The sequence below is a fragment of the Petaurus breviceps genome, unplaced genomic scaffold, assembly GCF_028583685.1.
Source record: "Petaurus breviceps papuanus isolate PSGF00001 unplaced genomic scaffold, PetGlider_PUasm1.0 76, whole genome shotgun sequence".
Taxonomy (NCBI): domain Eukaryota; kingdom Metazoa; phylum Chordata; class Mammalia; order Diprotodontia; family Petauridae; genus Petaurus; species Petaurus breviceps.
Window position 1 is genome coordinate 41,921,162 of NW_027186473.1, and position 19,203 is coordinate 41,940,364.

The window sequence follows — 19,203 nt, forward strand, 5'->3', positions numbered from 1 at the left end:
CTCATATATACTCTCTTATTTTTCTCTTTTTAGAATTTCTTTTACAAATGAATTTATAATTTCATTCTGTTACTGTCCTTACCTGCTACATTGTTCTTTGCTTTTTAACATTTTACATCTTTGAAAACCTATAAATATAAGCTAATGTTTGAACTGTTCTGTTTGACAAAGAGATACTGTTTATCAGTGGAGGTCCTAGGTTTTTGTTTTTCATTTTTGGCTTCACTGTGTGGTTACTGTTTAGCATTGATTGAATGACTATCTTGACTTTTGTTCATTTCCCATTTTTGGAGGTGACAGCTTGTTTTACTAGGTTTGATTCATGGCGCTATAATTTCACACACTCTCATCTCTATCCTTTCTCTTCAAAGTAGTATTTACTTTAGCATTTTCTTTGACCAGTCAGTCGTCTAATTGGTTCCAGATAAAAGTCATTTCAGAATCAGTTGTCTGAGTGCAATCACTTTCTGTTAATTTATACTGTTAGCTTTTTATGAGGTAGTTTTGTCCTCACCACATCTATCACCTTCTGTTACTTAGCATTTTTTTGCATATCGTTTCCTATATGTAATTTTTCACTTAAGCCATGCAAAAGTTGTCTGAAGCTAATGTATACGTTCTAAAAGTGATGTCTTGGTAGGAAAAAAAACCTGTGGTAATTTTTTTTTTCTTCCTAAGGTGAGAAGTTTAAGGAATGTTTGGATAAGTTCCTAAGGATGAATTTCAGTAAAGGTTGCCCACCAGTTTTTAATACTTTGAGATCATTATACAAAGATAAAGACAAGGTAAGATAAAAATAAGTTTTAAAATGCTCACGGAAAATTTTGTATACATTAAAAATACAGATAACTGCTTTTTCTTATGAGTATCATTTCTTTTAAGCTATTGGTATAGTTAATTTCCCACATCCTTATCAGTTGCATTATGAAACTTATCTTGACCTTTTCCAGGTTGGATTTTCTTCCTTATTGTCTGAAAAATCTAGATAATGTACTTTTATTTTCTATCCTTAATACCCTCCATAGAATAATCAGCCAGTTGTTTGTGTAAAAAGTTAGGTAGTGATTTTCCCAAAAAATTCCCAAACACTGTTCTTAGTAAATTGGCTAAAATAAAAGTCAGTGATATTTCTTGTACCCTGTTTGGTAGGTCAAGAGAATACAATCCCATCAGTATGTCTTCATGTCAGCAATGCACCTGACGAAGTCTACCAAGATTTGTGAATAAATGGAGAAATGTGGGTTGGATGATAGTATGATTAGGTGGGTTTGGATTTGTTTGACTTATGAGATCTGAAGAATGTCAATTAAAGAATAATTATGCATTGGAAGAATGTCTGTCAAATTGCATTGTCTTTGCTCTTGATCCAGTGCTAGTCACTATTTCCATTTATTTGAATGAAGGGACAGAGGGCATGCTTAATGGTAATTATGGTATTGTTGGAAAACTGGTAGAGTTGCCTACCACTATGAATGAATTAGACTCAGGATGTGAAAGATGTCTAACAGTGGATGAAATTAGTAAGATGAATTTTAAGAGACCAAAAAATCAGTGAAATATTGACTAGATATTTAGAAAACATTCATATGAAAAGAACCCATCGCATTTAGTAGATTGCAAGCTCAATATGAGCCTACACTGTTATGTGTGAAAGCCTAAGAACTAATGCAGTCATTAACTGAATTAATGCATTTGTGATATCCAAAGTAAACTAGTATAGTAGTTCTTCTGTACACTGCCTTGATCAGTCAATATGTGGAAATTTGTATCCATTGATGGTTCTAAGTACAGCCAGAGAATAGTTACTGAAATGGTGAGGGACCTGGAGTTGATATAATGGAGAATATTTAGCTTAGAGAGGAAAAAACTTTCATGAAACACGTTGTATCTTCAGGTATTTTGAAGGGATACCACGTGGAAGAGGAATTAGAATTGCCCTGCTTGTGCCTAGGATGACATGACTTACAGTACCAGTAAGGGAAAGTTAGGAAGAGGTAGATCATAACCTTAAAATGAACTAGGGGGTTATTTGGTTAGTGAGTTCCCTGTCATGAGATGCCTCCCAAACAAAGAGTAAATGGATGCCTATTTGTTAGGGGATCTCTCAGATGAGATTATTGATTTGTGCAGTGGCTGGAGTAGATGACCTCTAAGATTACTTTTAAGTCTAATATTTAAAAGACACTCAGGGGGGAAATGGGATTTCAGTTTGTTTCATTGTTGCTTCATCCTTTTAATTAATTTTTTTGTTAATTAACATTATTTGGCTCTCCACTAATCCAGGGGTGGGGAGTCTGCAGCCTCTAGGCCCCTTTTATTAAGGGGATTTGTTCTGTGAACTTTGGATTTATTTAGTCAAAGGTCTGCACTTGAGGACCTAAAGGCCATGTGTAGCTTCCAGGCTTCAGGTTCCCTACCCCTACTTAATCTTACTGCTGTCTACTTTTTCAGAATGTAAGGTTGAAAAATGACTGCTTTGAGGTCATCATCAAAGATAGAAGAGAAATAAATCTAAATTTACATTCTTAAGTCCCCTCATATTTTTTGCTCTTCTCTTCTGTTTCTCTTGGTTTTTTTTATCTCTGTTTTGGATTCATATGCCACTGTTGTAAACAGGAAAGTCATGTTTTCTCTATTAGGTATATGTGTAGGTATATGCATGCATTAATGTACTCCCAAAGACAGGAGAGATTATTAATACTTTTTCTTACAGCACAATATAAAGTATGAAGTAGAACACAAAAGTATTTCCTATTCTCACTCCATTTTAATTGTTTTATTAACTTTATGTTGCAGAATACCAGTGGTCTCTTTATTTCACTATAGTTGTTATTGACTGTATTATAAACATAGAAATTTCCTTTTTCAGCCACTGCCTATGATATTCTTTTTTTAAAAATTTATTTAATATTCTATTTTTCGCCAGTTACACGTAAAAACAGTTCTTAACATTCATTTTTAAAATTTTGAATTCCAAATTCTCTTACTTCCTCCCTCCTCAACCCCTCCTCATTGAGAAGGCAAGCAATTCAATATAGGTTATACATGTGTAGTCATTCAAAACATATCCATAGTGGTCATGTTGTGAAAGAAAACAGATTTTAAAAAACTCAAGAAAAATAAAGTAAAAAAAAAAGTATCCTGCAATCTGTATTCAGATGCCATCAGTTCTTCTCTGGGGATGGATATAATTTTTCATCATAAGTCCGTCAGAGTTCTTTTGAATTGTTTTATTGCTGAGAATAAGTCATTCACAGCTGATCATCTTACAACATTGCTGTTACTTTGTACAGAGTACATTTCACTTTTCGTCAACCAATTCATATCTTTCCATGTTTTTCTAAGAGTGTTGTGTTCATCATTTCATATAGCATAATAGCATTCCATCATAATTACATACCACAACTTGTTCAGCCATTTCTCAGTTGGAGATGGACATCTCCTCAATTTCTAATTCATTGCCACCAGAAAAGAGTTGGTATAAATATTTTCGTAACATATAGGTCCTTTTCCTTTTTTGTTTTAATCTCTTTTGGGATAAAGGGTATGTATGTATGGTTTTATAGCCCTTTGGGCATAGTTCCAAATTGTTCTACAGAACAGTTGAATCAGTTGATCAATTGGTTGAACTCCACTAGCAATGCATTAATGTCTCATTTTTCCCACATCCCCTTCAGCATTTGTCATTTTCCTTTTTTCCTGTTAGCTAATCTAATAGGTATGAGGTAGTACCCCAAAATTGTTTTAATTTGTATTTCTCCAATCAATAACGAGTTAGGGCATTTTGTCATATGGCTATAGATAGCTTTGATTACTTCATCTGAAAACTGATCATATCTTTTGATCATTTATCACTTGGGGAATGGCTCTTATTTTCATAAACTTGGTTCATTTCTCCATGTTTGAGAAATGAGGCCTTTATCAAAGAAACTTGCTTCAAAATTATTTTCACGGTTATTATTGCTAACTATATTTCCCCTCCATCTTATCCCCCCCAAGTTTATTCTGTTCTCTCTCCTTTCACCCTGTCCATCGCTGAGGTTCTTAAAAGCAAATTTTCACTTTCCTAATACAGATTTCTATAATTTAAAACCATGAATTTTCTAGAAATCATTTATACTTCATTTGGCATTTATTAGGAGACTCAACCTTTCTGTGCCCCTTTTGATACTCTCCAAATAAATGGCTGGCTTTTTTTCCCCCTTCCTAGCTCAGTGATGCTAATATCAATCTGGTATTTAGCTGGATAAAGTAAGGAAGGTTTTAGGTTGTCTAGAAATCAAATATCAAGTATTGGCTATATTAAAATAATGTAAAACTTATAGCCAACACTAAATCTTTTATATATTGGCACCTTGAAACCAATGAGTAGCATACGCAGGTCCTTATGCTAACCTACTGCTAGTTGTTGGCAATAACTACTACAGTGATGGCACTTGTTTTGACTGGTTCTCCAGGTATATGTTTTGATGTAACAGGTTTCTGCTTATAATCATGTTCTGACCCTGGGACTCACAAGGAAGGGGACCATAACCTTCCTTAAATCCATGCTATAATATTATTTGGGATTGTAGTAGGATGGTATGTTTTATAGAAGAAAATAATTGAATATAAGCATGGCCTTCATGATATTATTCCCCAAGTGGCAGTTGCTTTTCTAAGGATTCAGGTGTTAATAGATCAGCTGCTATACACCTATGATTAGGAGCTTATAAAATATGAAATAGAATTGCCTGTTTGGAAGGGTCATTTGGTTCTGATTGTATTTTGGACAGTATAAACATACTATGTAGGAAAAAGCAGTCATAAAGAGTTTTGTACTGTAATTTAACTGTAATTTTTGTATGTGTTTGGTCCTCTAGGTGGCAATCATAGAAGAGTTAGTAGTCGGCTATGAAACCTCTCTAAAAAGCTGTCGATTATTTAACCCCATTGGTAAGTGCCAAGGTTTTTGTTTTTAATAAATTTTGAAATATTTATTGTGTTATTAAATACCAGATTCAGAATGTCTGCCATTGGTTATGACATTTAGTTGGCAGATACAGGTATAATAAAGAAAGAAATTGAGCAACTTATTTCTTTTGTTAATTTATGTTTTTTTTTTAAGAAGATGGTATGGTTTAATGAATGGAGTGCTAGACTGGGAGTTTGGGAAGGCCTAGATTCTACTTTGACCTCACTAGCAATGTGACCCTGAGGTAAAATTTTAGTGTCTTAGCTCATTATCCATAAAATGAAAATAATACCACCTAGGGAAGTACTGTTTAATAGTGGGTAGAAAGTTGACCTCAAAGTTAGGAAGACTTTGATTCAGTTCCTACCCTGACACATTGACTGTGTGATCCTGGACAATTAAGTTAACCTTTCACTGCCCCGAAACAATTTTCTAAGACTAAACTTTGTGGAGCAGTTGCTGATCTGCTTTTACAAAAGGGCATTTCCTCACTGAGACTTCACCAAAGAAATCACAGTTTTTATTTAAAAGATAGCACCTGCTTCACAGGATACTTGTTAGAATCTGATGAGATTACATATGTAAATCTCATTGCTGCAACCCCTAAAACAACATATAAACATGAGCTGGTTTTAAGCATTTTGTGTAGTAAAAATACATTTGTGTATATGTAATGTTGTATGAGTTTGAATTATAGTTGAGTACAGTTAGGGAAATGTTGGTATGTTCTTTTTTTCTCTTTAGATGATGGCAAGGAAGAGCCTCCTACCACATTACTTTGGGTCCAGTACTATTTGGCACAGCATTATGACAAAATTGGGCAGCCATCTATCGCTTTGGAATATATAAATGCTGCTATAGAGAGTACACCTACGTTGATAGAACTCTTTCTTGTGAAAGCTAAAATCTATAAGGTAAAATTAACTTTTGCTATCATTCTTAACTTAAATTTTATAAGCTCTAAGACTTAAAACATTTTTAACTTGATTTTTAAAAAGAGCAGATACTGTATAAAGCCATAAATCACCATTTCATACTGCTGTATGTGTTATATACATACATTGTATGTGTGTGTGTAGAGAGAGAGAGAGTCTGCACATTATTTTTAAAACTGCCCCATTTATCTATGCTGGCTTTTAAACTTCCTTTTGTTCTTTTCTCTGCATTAGAAGTAAATCCTCTCCCCATCTTTTTGGCATTATTATTACTATCCATCCTCCTGAGGATAGTCCCCTTTTTCTACTCATTTAACTGAGAAAAAGAAAGTCTCCCCCCGTCCCCCCAAAAACCCCCCAAAAATAGCCCTTACAATAAATAAGTGTGATAAATACACATAGTAGCCATTTCCAAAAATGTATGCCTCCTGTGTCCATCTTCTCTCTGTCTGGAGTTTGCTTAAATGCTTCCTCCCAAGTCTTTTGTAGACATGGTTAATTAATGATTTGTTCAGGGTTCATAAGTCTTTCTAAGTTGTTTGTTTTTGCAGTGTTATTACCCTTAATTAAGTTATTTTACTGGGTTCTGCTCACTTTAGTCTCTCATTTCATACATGCCAAGTATTCTCAGAAATTCTCTTTTAGTTGTTTTTTTTTTAAGCAATTGGGGTTAAGTAACTTGCTCAAGGTTACACGCCAGTTGTTTTTTTTTTGTGTGTGTGGGTGCTGAGTATCTGAGGCCGGAACCGATCCCAGGTCTCCTGATGCTGGGGCTGGCACTCTTACTCACTGCGCCACCTGGCCGCCCCTTCTCTTTTAGTTTTTAAGAAATAATAATATTCCTTTCATATTATGCAATTTGTGCAGCCATTCCCCCTGGTTGTCTAAGAGTCAATCAAAAGTACTCCTTTAGATTCTAGGGGGAGTTTTTTTGTTTGTTTTTGTTTTCCTGTTTCTCCATTTTAATCCTCCTTTTAGAATCAGGGAGTTTGTTTTGTTTGTGACTATGCCCTCCACAGTATTATCCTCCTTTTAAACACTGCCTTTCAGGTAAGAATGAAGTTTATCTGATAACCCAGTGTTGCTGTTACGGTGTATAATGTTCTCCTGATTCTGCTCAGTTCTCACTCAGCAAATCAGATTAGCAAATCATTTCATGTTTTTCTGAAATCTGCCTGCTCATCACTCTTATAGCACAATAATATTCCATTACAACCATATATGCCACAGCTTGTTTAGCCATTCCCCAACTGATGGACATTCCTTTGATTTCCAGTTTTTAGCCACCAAAAAAGTTGATACTATAAATATTTTCGTACAAATAGGTCCTTTACCCCCCTTTTTTTGGTCTTTCTTCTTTTAAATATAGAACCTTGTAAGCTACACATGAATCTGACTAACTCTAGCCTCACAGTACACTTGGAGCTGACTTTTTCTGTGTTTCTGGGATGGAAAGAGTCAATGTTATTTCTTGTTGGATTTTATTCAGTCTGGTGTGAACTGCAAGGTTTTGTTGGACTAAGGATATGGGAGCTGGATGGCTAGTTTCCCATTCAGGCAGCCATCTTGGCAGGAAGACTAGAAGCTGAGACTTAATAATGTTATTGGAATGCCACATTTGGTGGCCAGGGAACACTGGAAGAACTCCTTATCAATGTCCTAGATTGCTGTATTTTCTTGAGGTGATTAGGTGGTACAGTGGTTAGAGAGCTGGACCTAGAATGAGAAACTCCTGAGTTCAGATTCAGGCCCAGCTAGTCATTATTAGCATTATTAGGCAAGTCATCTAACCTTTTATGCCCCAGTTTCCACAACTGTAAAATGAAGATAATAGCACTTATCTCCCAGGGTTGTTATAAGGATCAAATCAAATAACATTGGTAGAGCACTTAGCACAGTACATATCACATACTGTGTGCTTAATAAAATGCTTGTTCTCATACATGGTTGCTTTTAGGCCAAGTAGTTCTGTTGGCACATGAATTTTATGTTAAGATATATATTATCATAATAGCTGGAATTAAATGGTGATGTGACTGTTGCAGCAAGCACCCCAGCATCCCCAGGGTGTCTGGCAACACAAGTTCTTAGATCTGCTTTTCTTTTTTTTTAAGCAATCAGGGTTAAGTAACTTGCTCAAGGTTACAGGGCCAGTTATTTCTGGGTGTGGTGCTGAGTATCTGAGCCCAGATTTGATCCAGGTCATCCCAACACTGGAGCTGGTGCTCTTACTCGCTGAGCCACCTGGCCGCCCCTAAGAAATTGGGGTTAAGTAACTTGCTCAAGGTTACACGGCCAGGTGTTTCTGGGTGGTGCTAAGTGTCTGAGCCCGGGATTCGATCTCCAGATCATCCCAACACTGGAGCCGGTGCTCTTACTCGCTATGCTACCTGGCTGCCCCATTAGATCTGCTTTTCTAAAGGAAAGCAACTCAAAATGGGTTAACAAGCTTACTTTAATCAATCAAACATATATCGTTTACCTAGTTCAGGGGGAAAAGTTCAGCACCCCGAACTTCAGAGTATACAGACAGAAGTTACAAGACAGTTATAAAACAGATCAAGCAGACAGGCTTCCAAACTGTCCAACCTTTATATCCATACCAAATCACAGTTACCAGAGAGGGTAGCATCAACACTTGGGTTTTTCAAAGCCCGGGGGGTGGGGGTCCCAATGGCTGCCCAGAGTCTTGTCTGGTCAAATCACTTCTCAAAATGAACCCCAAAGCAAAGCCTCCCATCAGGGCTTATATAAACTTCTCCTGGCTCAGAGAATGTAACAACCTTCTTGACCCACTGCCCAATCACAAAGTATCTCCTGAGAAACAAGCCTCCCACCCCAAGCTCCAAGTGCACTTAAGCCTAGGGGCAGGGAAGATCTTAAAAATTTACATTACTATGACAGTGACACTGAAAATCTTATGTAGAAACTAGAAGTTGCTAACTTTTCTGGTCTTTTTTTTCCCTGTTCAGTTTTGCTTCTCTTTTCTAATTTAGATCTTACTTCTTAGACTAATGAAAAGCATTCCAGGCAAAAATATTTTTTTATGTCCACAAAAATCTTTAATAGTATATAAGAACCTTTTGTGTATCCAGGTCTATTTAATATTAACACCTAAGATGCTCCTCAGCTTTGTGGGCACTGTTGACCTTGACTCTCATAAGCTACAACTTGTGGAGTGAGTTTTGGATAGAAGAGTAAGGAAAAGCCACAGTCTAAAGCTATAGGATCCACCCTGCTGTTAACTTTTGTGTTCCCTGTATGCGGCTAATATGTTGGATTAATCTAAAACAATGTTTGGTGACATTCTGTTCAGAAATGAATGCTTCTTGATAACATGTAAAGCAAGTTTAACTTAGAGCTGATTGGCCTGGGTTTGACTTTCCACTGATTAGCTGTAAAACTAGGGGCAAATTGTTTTACACTTTTTGAGTCTAAAATTCTTTTTGTGTAAAACTGGGACAATGATGCTTCCATAAGCTTGTTAAAAGAAGAGCACTTTCTAAATGTGAGCCTTATTATTTTTGTAGCCAGAAGACATTAAAAATTGATTTCTTCCCCATGAAATAACTGAAATCCATTATAGTAAAATATGAGGCTTCACTAATTAGCCAGTTGAGATCCTAGGTGAGAAAGAATAATTTTTTTACATTTGCTTATGCTGCTTTGCTTTTGTGTTTTCTTTTGTCAGTTAAATTTTCAGTACTTAAAAATAATCTGTTATGTCCTTTAAAACATTGTCATTCTTATATGATGTTCACTTCTTCCTTGTAAGCATGCTGGCAATATTAAAGAAGCTGCTAGGTGGATGGATGAAGCTCAGGCCCTGGACACAGCAGACAGATTTATCAACTCCAAATGTGCCAAGTACATGCTGAAAGCCAACCTGATTAAAGAGGCTGAAGAAATGTGCTCTAAGTTTACAAGGGTTTGTATATATATATATATATATATCAGTTATCATATGTTTTGGTTTCTTTTATAATCATTTTCTTCACACTCAAAAACCCAACAGAGTTAGTGTGATTTAAATCAGTAGTCAAGAATATTCAGTTTAAGGGGTGGCTAGGTGGCGCAGAATAGAGCACTGGCTCCTAGAGTCAGGAGGACCTGAATTCAAATCCAGCCTCAGACACTTAACACTTACTAGCTGTGTGACCATAGACAAGTCACTTAACCCCAATTGCCCTGCTTTACCCCCCTCCCAAAAAAAAAGAAAAAAAAAGTTGGCATGACCTGAGTGACCAATTATAGGAAATTGTTCTACAGTCTATGATAGATGTATAGGTAATTTGAATGCTTTGAACATTTACTAGAACTACAATTATTTTTGTATAGGTTAGAAATATAATTTTGCTTACTTCTTCATGTGCCCTAAATATATGGCAGCAGTTAATATCTTTAAAAAATCAAGCAATTCTTGCGAAATTGATCAGAGTTCAATGTAGCAATAAAAATGTTAGTGTTCATTTATTAATGTATTTTGTGCTATTCCAATAGGAAGGAACATCTGCGGTGGAAAATTTGAATGAAATGCAGTGTATGTGGTTCCAGACAGAATGTGCGCAGGCTTATAAGGCAATGAATAAATTTGGTGAAGCACTTAAGAAATGTCATGAAATTGAGAGAGTAAGTAAAATATTACTTTGTCATGAAATTTCTTTATCGAAATTTTGTTTTGGCATATACTAGTTTTCTTTCTTCTAAAAATCCCTTTTATAGTATAGTTTTTTAACTTTTGTAGAATTAGGTTTTTTTTTTAATTTCATAAATATATTAATTGAAATTTTCTTTAGATCTCATTGCTAATCCATACTTGCCAAATGGATAATTTCTTAGGCATGAATCTAACTGTACCATTCCCCTGTTCAAGGAATTTTATTCTTCAATAAATATTCTTCCATTGAACATTTATACCACTTTGCAGTCTGCTTCCAGCCTAGTTTTGCAAACTTTACTGCATTCCATCTCTTGCTTTCTCTGCCTTTGTAAAAGTGCACCCAACCCTAACCCCCATTCTTATGATGTTCTCCTGTTCCCTCCCTTCAACCCATCCCCCTCTTCAGAATTCAGCTCAGGTGCAAACTCTTAACTAAGGCCTTTTCTGACCCTTCTTCCTCCCTCAAGTTGTGTGTCCCAGCCCCCTCAATCTTTCAAATGACTTTGTGTTTACTTTGCATGTATAGATGGGGGGGTATTCCCCCTCCCCCCCCCCCATAGAATGTTCACTCCTTTGGAACAGGGACGACTTCCTTTCTTTCTTTGTATCCCTACTAGCTAATATGTTATTTTAATTTGTGAATGAACTCAAATTGATGAACTCTTGCTCAAATTTTCCCCTTTTGGGGGGCCTAGTGAGTGATTTTTTTTTTTTAAAGCACATACTAATGTTAATAATACTAAATAAGCCAATTTACTTTTCCATCAGTAATGCCCTTGCCATTTTTATTTCTTAGTAATTCTGCTGAAGTATTAATAAAACACTAATTCTAATAAATTTCTACATAGTTTCTTAGTTGGGCTGTTGTTTCATCTTCCCAGATAAAAAGTGTCCATACTCATTCAGAATGAATTGACTTTTTTCTTTTCATTTTACTTCTAACTGGTTTATAGATAGATTTTAGGGTTTATTTTTTTGTTTTCTTTTTGGTTACTGTTGTTGATGTCCTTTAATGTATGATTTGAGCATTGTAACTTAAAAAGTTACTATAAACTTTTGTTTTGGGTTTCATTTTCCAAATTCTTTCATGACAAGAATAAAAATAATTCCATAATTTTTTAGGGTTTTTTTTTTAACCTTTCCCTACATTAATACTTGCTAAAGAACATTGTATTATGTTAGCATTTTGTAGAAATCACTGATGACCAGTTTGACTTTCATACGTACTGTATGAGGAAGATTACACTTAGGTCTTATGTGGACTTGTTAAAACTAGAAGATGTACTTCGACAGCATCCGTTTTACTTCAAGGCAGCGAGGATTGCTATAGAGATCTATTTGAAACTTCATGATAACCCACTAACAGATGAGAATAAAGAACATGAGGCTGATACAGGTATAAGATCACTCAGATTTCTTTTGGTTTACTCTGTTTTTGTGTGCATACTAACAGATGCTTTCTTGTATGTATCATATTTTGTGTTTGGGATGCTTTGTTAGTGAGACTGTTGTATTTTGTGTATTTCGTTGAAAAGTGAATGATTGTCACAGTTCAGTTACATTTCTATTACCAACTTATTCATGGAAGAAACTCTTACTTTAATGATGACTGATAATATTTACTAAGTATTTTTGAATTTCTTAATTTTTATGTGTAGAAAAGAATAGCACACTGTTAGTACTATAATACACCTTTAGAGACTATTTAGTCTCACCCCTTTGTTTTAAAGATGCCCATAGAAATGCAGTGGTTCTTTATAATAGGTTAGCATCTATGCTGTAACTAAAGCCCAGGTTTCTTTCCTCCCAGCCTGGTGTTCTTTTCCACTACAGATGTTGTATTTTCTGACTCTCTTCTGGAGAAAATCACATTGTTCAGTTTCTTCTTCTCCCTGTGATAGCTTCCTAGTAACCTGTCTCCCCATAATGATCAAGCCTAAAAACCAGCTGTCATCTAGTCCCTTTCCCTACCTCCTTGAAAAGAGCTTTTGAACAGTTTGTAAATGCTGTTAGTCAATTCTGAAGGCCTCCATTCTTACAGGACTGGCTTTTTATCCTAGTGCATTTCTTCAGACGGAAGCTATGTTAGTGGCATTAGTAAAATGGGCCTTGCGGGGGTGGGGGGTGGCTAGGTGGCCCAGTGAATAGAGCACCAACCCGGCCCTGTAGTCAGGAGGACCTGAGTTCAAATCTAGCCTCAGACACTTAACACTTACTAGCCATGTGACCTTGGGGCAAGTCACTTAACCCCAATTGCCCTGCCTTCCCCCCTCCCCCAAAAAAAGGAGTTTAAATATTTTTTTAAACTTGATCTGTGTTGCTTTTGAAATTGCTGATGAAGCAGCCTAGAATAATTGGAAGAGCCCTAGATTAGGAATCAGGAGACTTGGGCTCTAAGCCTGATTCTGATGTTGTCTAGTCGACAGTCAGTGGAACAAGTCCTTTCACCCCCTAGGCCATGGCTTTTGCATCAGTTAAATGAAAAATTTAGACTCAGTGATGGCAAATTCTGTTTGAGGTCATCTAAGGAAGAAATGTTGACTAGACAGCCATGGTATAAGGGAGGTTCTGGGGACACTTGCCAGCTCAGTTCAGCTTCTTCTCTGCCATTTTAAGAGTGTGAGAGAGTTGCCTAGAATCCGGAGATTTAAATCAACTTGACCTAGGTCACAAAGTGGTATAGGTCTGAGGCAGGACTTGCCTCTGGTCATCATGGTTTCCAGTCTTGCTCTCTGTCCACAACCCATGGTGTCTCTTCCCCCACATCAAAAATGAGGAAAGAATGGGGAGGGGTAACAGGAAAGAGAGAAATTTAAAGTAGCCTTCCTCAGTTTATTTTCCTGCTGCCTTCCATCCAAACAGCTTCTCACTCTGTCTTCCTTTATTGAATGCAAATTATAGAATTCATTTTGTGAAGGTTTAAATCAGTGTTTTTCCAAAGTAACTTGGCTATGAAACACTTTAAAGTTTGAAATATATTGATGAAATCCACCAATATTAGACTTTTGAAAGGTCTGGCTATATAAAATATCTTGGGATAGAAGGGAAGATAAGAAAATTTTCCAACAAAACAGAAGACAGGCCTATTTTCAGAATGAATACTGATTCCACATACCTATTTTTAATATCTACATACTTTCATATTTTTTTGAAAGAATCCTTATTTTGGAAAAGCTTTGAAACCCGTAGGTTAGGGGACAATAATATTATAGAAAGCAGCTAAAGTAAGTGCAACACATTTTTAATCTTGAAATTTAGGGTTGCTTTACCATTGTAGGATGCTGAATTTTTTGATACTTTAAATTTGCTTATTCTAATTCCTCAGTATTTTAGAATTTGGGTGTTAATTCATTGGTTTTACTTATTGTTTTTAATACCATCAGCCCAAACCTTCCACTTTATGCCAAGGAGTTTATGGTCTTAGGGAAATGAGATAACTACTCCTGAACTCTGGTGACAAGACTATTTTTGAACACTTATGTTAACACAGAAAAATCCCTACACACGGCAGAGTGTGGAGTTCGTTTCTCTTTTTGGAAATGAGAATTTCTCTTGGCTAAGGAACACTTTTAAAGTCATTATATTAAGTATCATTGACATACAGTTGCCATAGTTGGCATCATGAGACTTATTCTTGGTAAATTGCTGGCTTACTTTATCAGTGAGTATGTGGGTTCTGACTAGAATTATTTCTGTGATAAATGCTTAAGCTGGTATAAGATGGAAAAAATGTAATTTGAGACAATTTACACTGCCAATTTAAATTGCTTTTTATAAATGGCATATCAAAATTATCCCAATTCTTTTTTAATTGACTCAGCATCCTAATGAATCAAGAATTAAAAATTTAAAAAAGAAAGTATCAACACAGCGTAGTTGAGAGAACACTGGCCTGGGAGTCATAGTTAGACCCAGGTTAACAGTTTCTGCTATCTCATTAGCTTTCTGAATTCAGACAAATCACCTAACCTTTTGTGCCTCGTTTTCTTTTTCTTTTTTTTTTTTAAAGCAATTGGGGTTAAGTAACTTGCTCAAAGTTACATGGCCAGTTATTTCTGGGTGTGGTGCTAAGTATCTGAGCCTGGATTCGATCCCCAGGTCATCCTGACACTAGGGCTGGTGCTCTTACTCACTGAGCTACCTGGCACTCCCCTCATTTTCTTAATCTACAAAATAAGCAGGTGGGATTAAATGATTTTTATGATCTAAAGTTTGTGATGTCTTTTTCATAGGCCTTTTTCTTTATATACAAATTAGAAAATGGAAATAATCATCTAGTTAATAAGGTTGCAGTTTTCATGTAGGAAGGTTTGCCAGCATTTGTTTCACATGAATTACCTTTATTTCACTTAGGTAAATTATAAACCACTGTGGTCTTGTTAAGAGAGTTTTAACTATCTTCAGCCATTGAGTAGTAACTGGTAATAAATTAAACAATTGCAATTCTTTGTATAATTATCTTTGTGCCTCTGACTTTTTACTTATTGTTTGACTATATTTGCTGTTATTTAATTCTTGGTCAGAGAGAGAGAAATCAAGAAAATGAGGGCAGGTTGGGTGTTCAGTCCATCCCACCCCCCTTTGTTTTTTGTATTTTCATAGTGAAACATTTTGAAATTTTAAAATACCTCCTCAAGTGTTAATGATAATAAGAATTATCCAAATAAGTATTACTTATTGGCACTACAGACAAGTAATTTATTGCTTGCAATTTTGAATAGGATAGATTTTCATATATGTTTGTCAGTGATTGCCAGCTCAGGTGTGAGAGATACATTAAGGAGATTCACTATTTTTTAAAGTCATCTTAATTCACTTAAAAATGTGTTATGTGTGTTTGTGCGTGCATGCTCCTGTTTTCCCGTGCAGTGCTTTTTGAGGGAATGGTGGGGCTAAATGAAATAAATAAGATTAGAATGTTGAAACTTCAAAAAGTTTTAATCATTTTAAAATTTTCTACTTATAGCAAACATGTCAGACAAAGAGCTAAAGAAATTACGTAATAAACAAAGAAGAGCTCAAAAGAAAGCTCAGCTTGAAGAAGAGAAAAAGAATGCGGAGAAAGAAAAGCAACAGAGAAATCAAAAGAAGAAGAAGGATGATGATGATGAGGAAATTGGAGGTCCAAAAGAAGAACTTATCCCTGAGAAACTGGCCAAGGTATTTGTTAGTATATTTGTAGTCTTGGGCATAATTGGATGCAACTCTTCTTTGGCCAATATGATCATAGTTTTGAAATCTAGAAATTACTTGTCATTTTTATTCTGCTTTTGCATCTCCCTTTCTTTTTTACCTTCTTTCTTTTCCATATTTCAAGTTTAAACCTTGAATAATATTTAGTTAGTGATCTGAAGATAGAATATTTAAGTGGGAAATGTGCAAACTTGTTAATAAACTGGAATTGGTTGTTCATTGATAACATTTTAATCTGTTGATAACCTACTTTATCTTTCCTTTTTTTAACTCGGGGCATTCTGCTTTTACCCAGTAGATTCATGAACACAAGCATGGGTTTGTTTTATTATAAATATATTAGACCTTATTGCTAATGTTTTTCAAAAGGTGCTCTAAACCAAGATTTAATCTGGCTAAAGTTTGTGTGCTAAGGCATATAGTCAGCTCTCAGATAAATCTCCCTGTACAATATTCTCCTTGTATTCCCCTTTCTCCTTACCCCCGCCCTTTCTCTTCCATTTTCTCTCCCTTGTTCTCCCCCTTTTTCTTTCCTACTCCTTTTTTCTCTCTCCCTCTTCCCTCCTCTTTCCTTCTCTTCCTCCTCTCTATCCCCTTCACATTTCTCCAAACTTTCAAAGAATTAATTTATTAATAGATAATACTGTCCTGAAGTTTACCATAATAACTGTATTATGATAGAAACTTGGAAATAATTTCAAAATAATCCCCTCCACTGACTTCTAAAAATTTCTTATTGATATCTTTTGCTTTTAAATTGCCTTCATTTTTCAGTATTCTCCCCTTCATCTCCCATCACTTATAACCAAGAATAAAAAAAGAGGGAAAAGTTCAGTAGAACTAATCAGTGATCAGCAAAGACTAGCATTTTGTACAGTGTTCTATACCCATAGTCCCCCCACTTTTTCAGACTAGTAATAAAAAAAAATTCAAAAATACTCAACACCAAACCACAATTAGAAAAGAGCCATTCCCCTTCACCTAATAAATAAGGAATTAAATTTTTTAATTTATTTACCGCAAATGGGCATGGCTCCTCAAAGAGTCTTCATAGACCTCCCACATGGCATATACTTAGAAGTGGGCTGTATGACTGAACATGTGGGTGGTTGTGGTGGGTAATGAAGAACATCCTCTTCCTCTATGTGTTATCCTGTTAGATAAAAAGAATTTTCAGGTGAGTGGACAAACTTTTGGTAAGAGGTACCTAATTAGTAAAATGTGTATAAAAGGAATATTATCTAAAGCTGCTTTAATAAATTCAACATTTATAAGTAAGTTGACCACAGTGTTTAAATACAGAGAGTTAGAGTTAATAGCAATCAGAAGCTGAGTTGCTAAATTATTGGTATGGATGGTTATGTGATATCTTTTTTTAGGTTGAAACTCCATTGGAAGAAGCTATTAAATTTTTAACACCATTGAAGAACTTAGTAAAGAACAAGATAGAAACCCATCTTTTTGCCTTTGAGATTTACTTTAGGAAAGGTAAGTGATGAAGGTGACTCCAAGATGAATGATTGCACTGGTATAGCAGATACCACGATGCATTTAACCATGGCTGTTGTGAACAAGGCCTGGGAGTGGATAATGAGAACTTAAATGTCTTTTAGGAGATATGGGACATATGTGGTAAGTCCCATTTGGACAATCCAAATAAAGTGTTGCAGGACTTCAGAGAAAAGATAGGTGCTCAGAATAGGCAGTCTCAATAATTTTATTAGAGAAAGTGACATTTATGCTGAACTTTTAAAGATGAGTAGGGTTTCTATTAATAGAAATAGGAGGCAGGAAATTCCTAGGAGAGGCACTAGCATGACCAAGCACAAAATATATTTGGGGAAAAGTAAACACTCAGGTTGGTGGCATAGAGTTAAGTTAGAAGATTGATTAATAATACGGTTATTAGAAAGGTGACCTGTGATCAGACTGTGAAGAACCTTAAATGTGAGAATAAAGAATTTGATCTTTTCTTGGTAAGAATTGGAGAACCATTGATTTTTTTTTTTGAGAAGTTATATGATAAAAAATGTGACCAGTGATATATATTAGAGTAAGTAGAAAATAATGGAAGGAGCATTCCATACCTGAAGTTATAAGGACATGTATGAGCATTTGCAGTAGTGAGAATAGAAAAGAAGGTTCATGTCCCTTGTTTCTCATACAGTGTGAAGGAAGACTTTACTGTTGACTGGATGTGGAATGTGAGAGAGGGGAGGAATTAATGATGATTGCCAGTTCTGGTGTCTAGGAAGAATTTTGTGGTGTGAATTGAGGAATGGTAAATCTTGAGTTTGAAGTATGGAAGGGAATTAAATTGAAAATACCTTGCAGGCAATTGGAGTTAATAGTTCAAGAACTTGAAGAGACCTCTAAGGACACTCAGTCCCAGGGAGGGTATTTTATTCCTGTAAAAACTGGGTTCTTTTTTTAGAGTTCTGCTTTTATGGAAAGTGGTGTTCTTAGGCCACACCATATCATCCAGCCCTTGTTTGCACCTTGCACTGCTCTGTCTTGCAGTTATTTTCTGTAAATTTTGTTTCAACAGGATTGTGAACCAGCACATACTAAGGGCTGGAGCTTGCCCTTAGAATTCTTTGAGTCCAGTTCCCTGCTGCCTAACAAGTACTTCTCCATCTCTAATGTTGGAATGAAGGATTCTCCAGGATTTATGATTCTCTGGCATTTAATACTAGAGTTATATAATCTTTGAATGTAGTGGTAGAAGAACCTCTTCCATTTGCATAGACATTATTGAGAACTTTGGGCACAACAGAAGCTAAGGAAAAACCATTAAAGAATTTTTGTTAGCCCTACTTTCCTAGAAAGCAGTTTTTCACATAACATTCAACTTACATGACAGTGCTACAGTTTCAAGAACCTGAAAGTGTGTATAGGGAAAACAAAGACGTTATGCTTATTTATGTAAAAAATAGAAAGATTATTTTACACATAGTTGATTTTCTCATCTCTGTAATGTGGTCTCTGTGGTTTGTAGGAGGGAAAAATACTTTGAAAACTTTGATGCTGGAGAACTTAGGATTAGAACACCAAAAGCCAGTGCTGGGCTAGGGTCTGGTCCTGATGAATCCTTGAAAAGACAGCTCAGTTCTGGCCCTGCCTGGGACTTGTGTAATCAGAAGGGTTATAAAGAAAACCATGGGGGCGGCCAGGTAGCGCAGGGAGTAGGAGCACCAGTCCCAGAATTGGGATGATCTGGGATCGAATCTGGGCTCAGACACTTGGCACCCACCCAGAAACACCTGGCTGTGTAACCTTGAGCAAGTTACTTAACCCCAATTGCTTTAAAAAAAAAAAAAAAGAAAGAAAAGAAAGGAAACCATGTTACAGTGATCATATGGTAGCTGACAGAGTTTCAGGCACATATGCTTTTCCTGGTATTTTCTTCAGTATTACAAAGTTTTTGTAATGAAGCATAACTCTGGACGTTATGTGTCGCC

General features: G+C 35.8%; 1 protein-coding gene across 3 annotated transcripts in view; it reads left to right on the plus strand.

Moving 5' to 3' along the window:
* NAA15 (N-alpha-acetyltransferase 15, NatA auxiliary subunit) overlaps nt 1–19,203 on the plus strand; it is a 101,056-nt gene that overhangs the window by 68,881 nt on the left and 12,972 nt on the right. For all 3 annotated transcript variants that reach the window (XM_069105396.1, XM_069105397.1, XM_069105398.1), the window contains 8 exons: nt 679–785; nt 4,863–4,935; nt 5,699–5,868; nt 9,665–9,817; nt 10,390–10,518; nt 11,732–11,945; nt 15,516–15,709; nt 17,122–17,230. In XM_069105396.1, the coding sequence (XP_068961497.1) occupies nt 679–785; nt 4,863–4,935; nt 5,699–5,868; nt 9,665–9,817; nt 10,390–10,518; nt 11,732–11,945; nt 15,516–15,709; nt 17,122–17,230 (1,149 nt within the window). The remainder of the gene's footprint in view (nt 1–678; nt 786–4,862; nt 4,936–5,698; nt 5,869–9,664; nt 9,818–10,389; nt 10,519–11,731; nt 11,946–15,515; nt 15,710–17,121; nt 17,231–19,203) is intronic.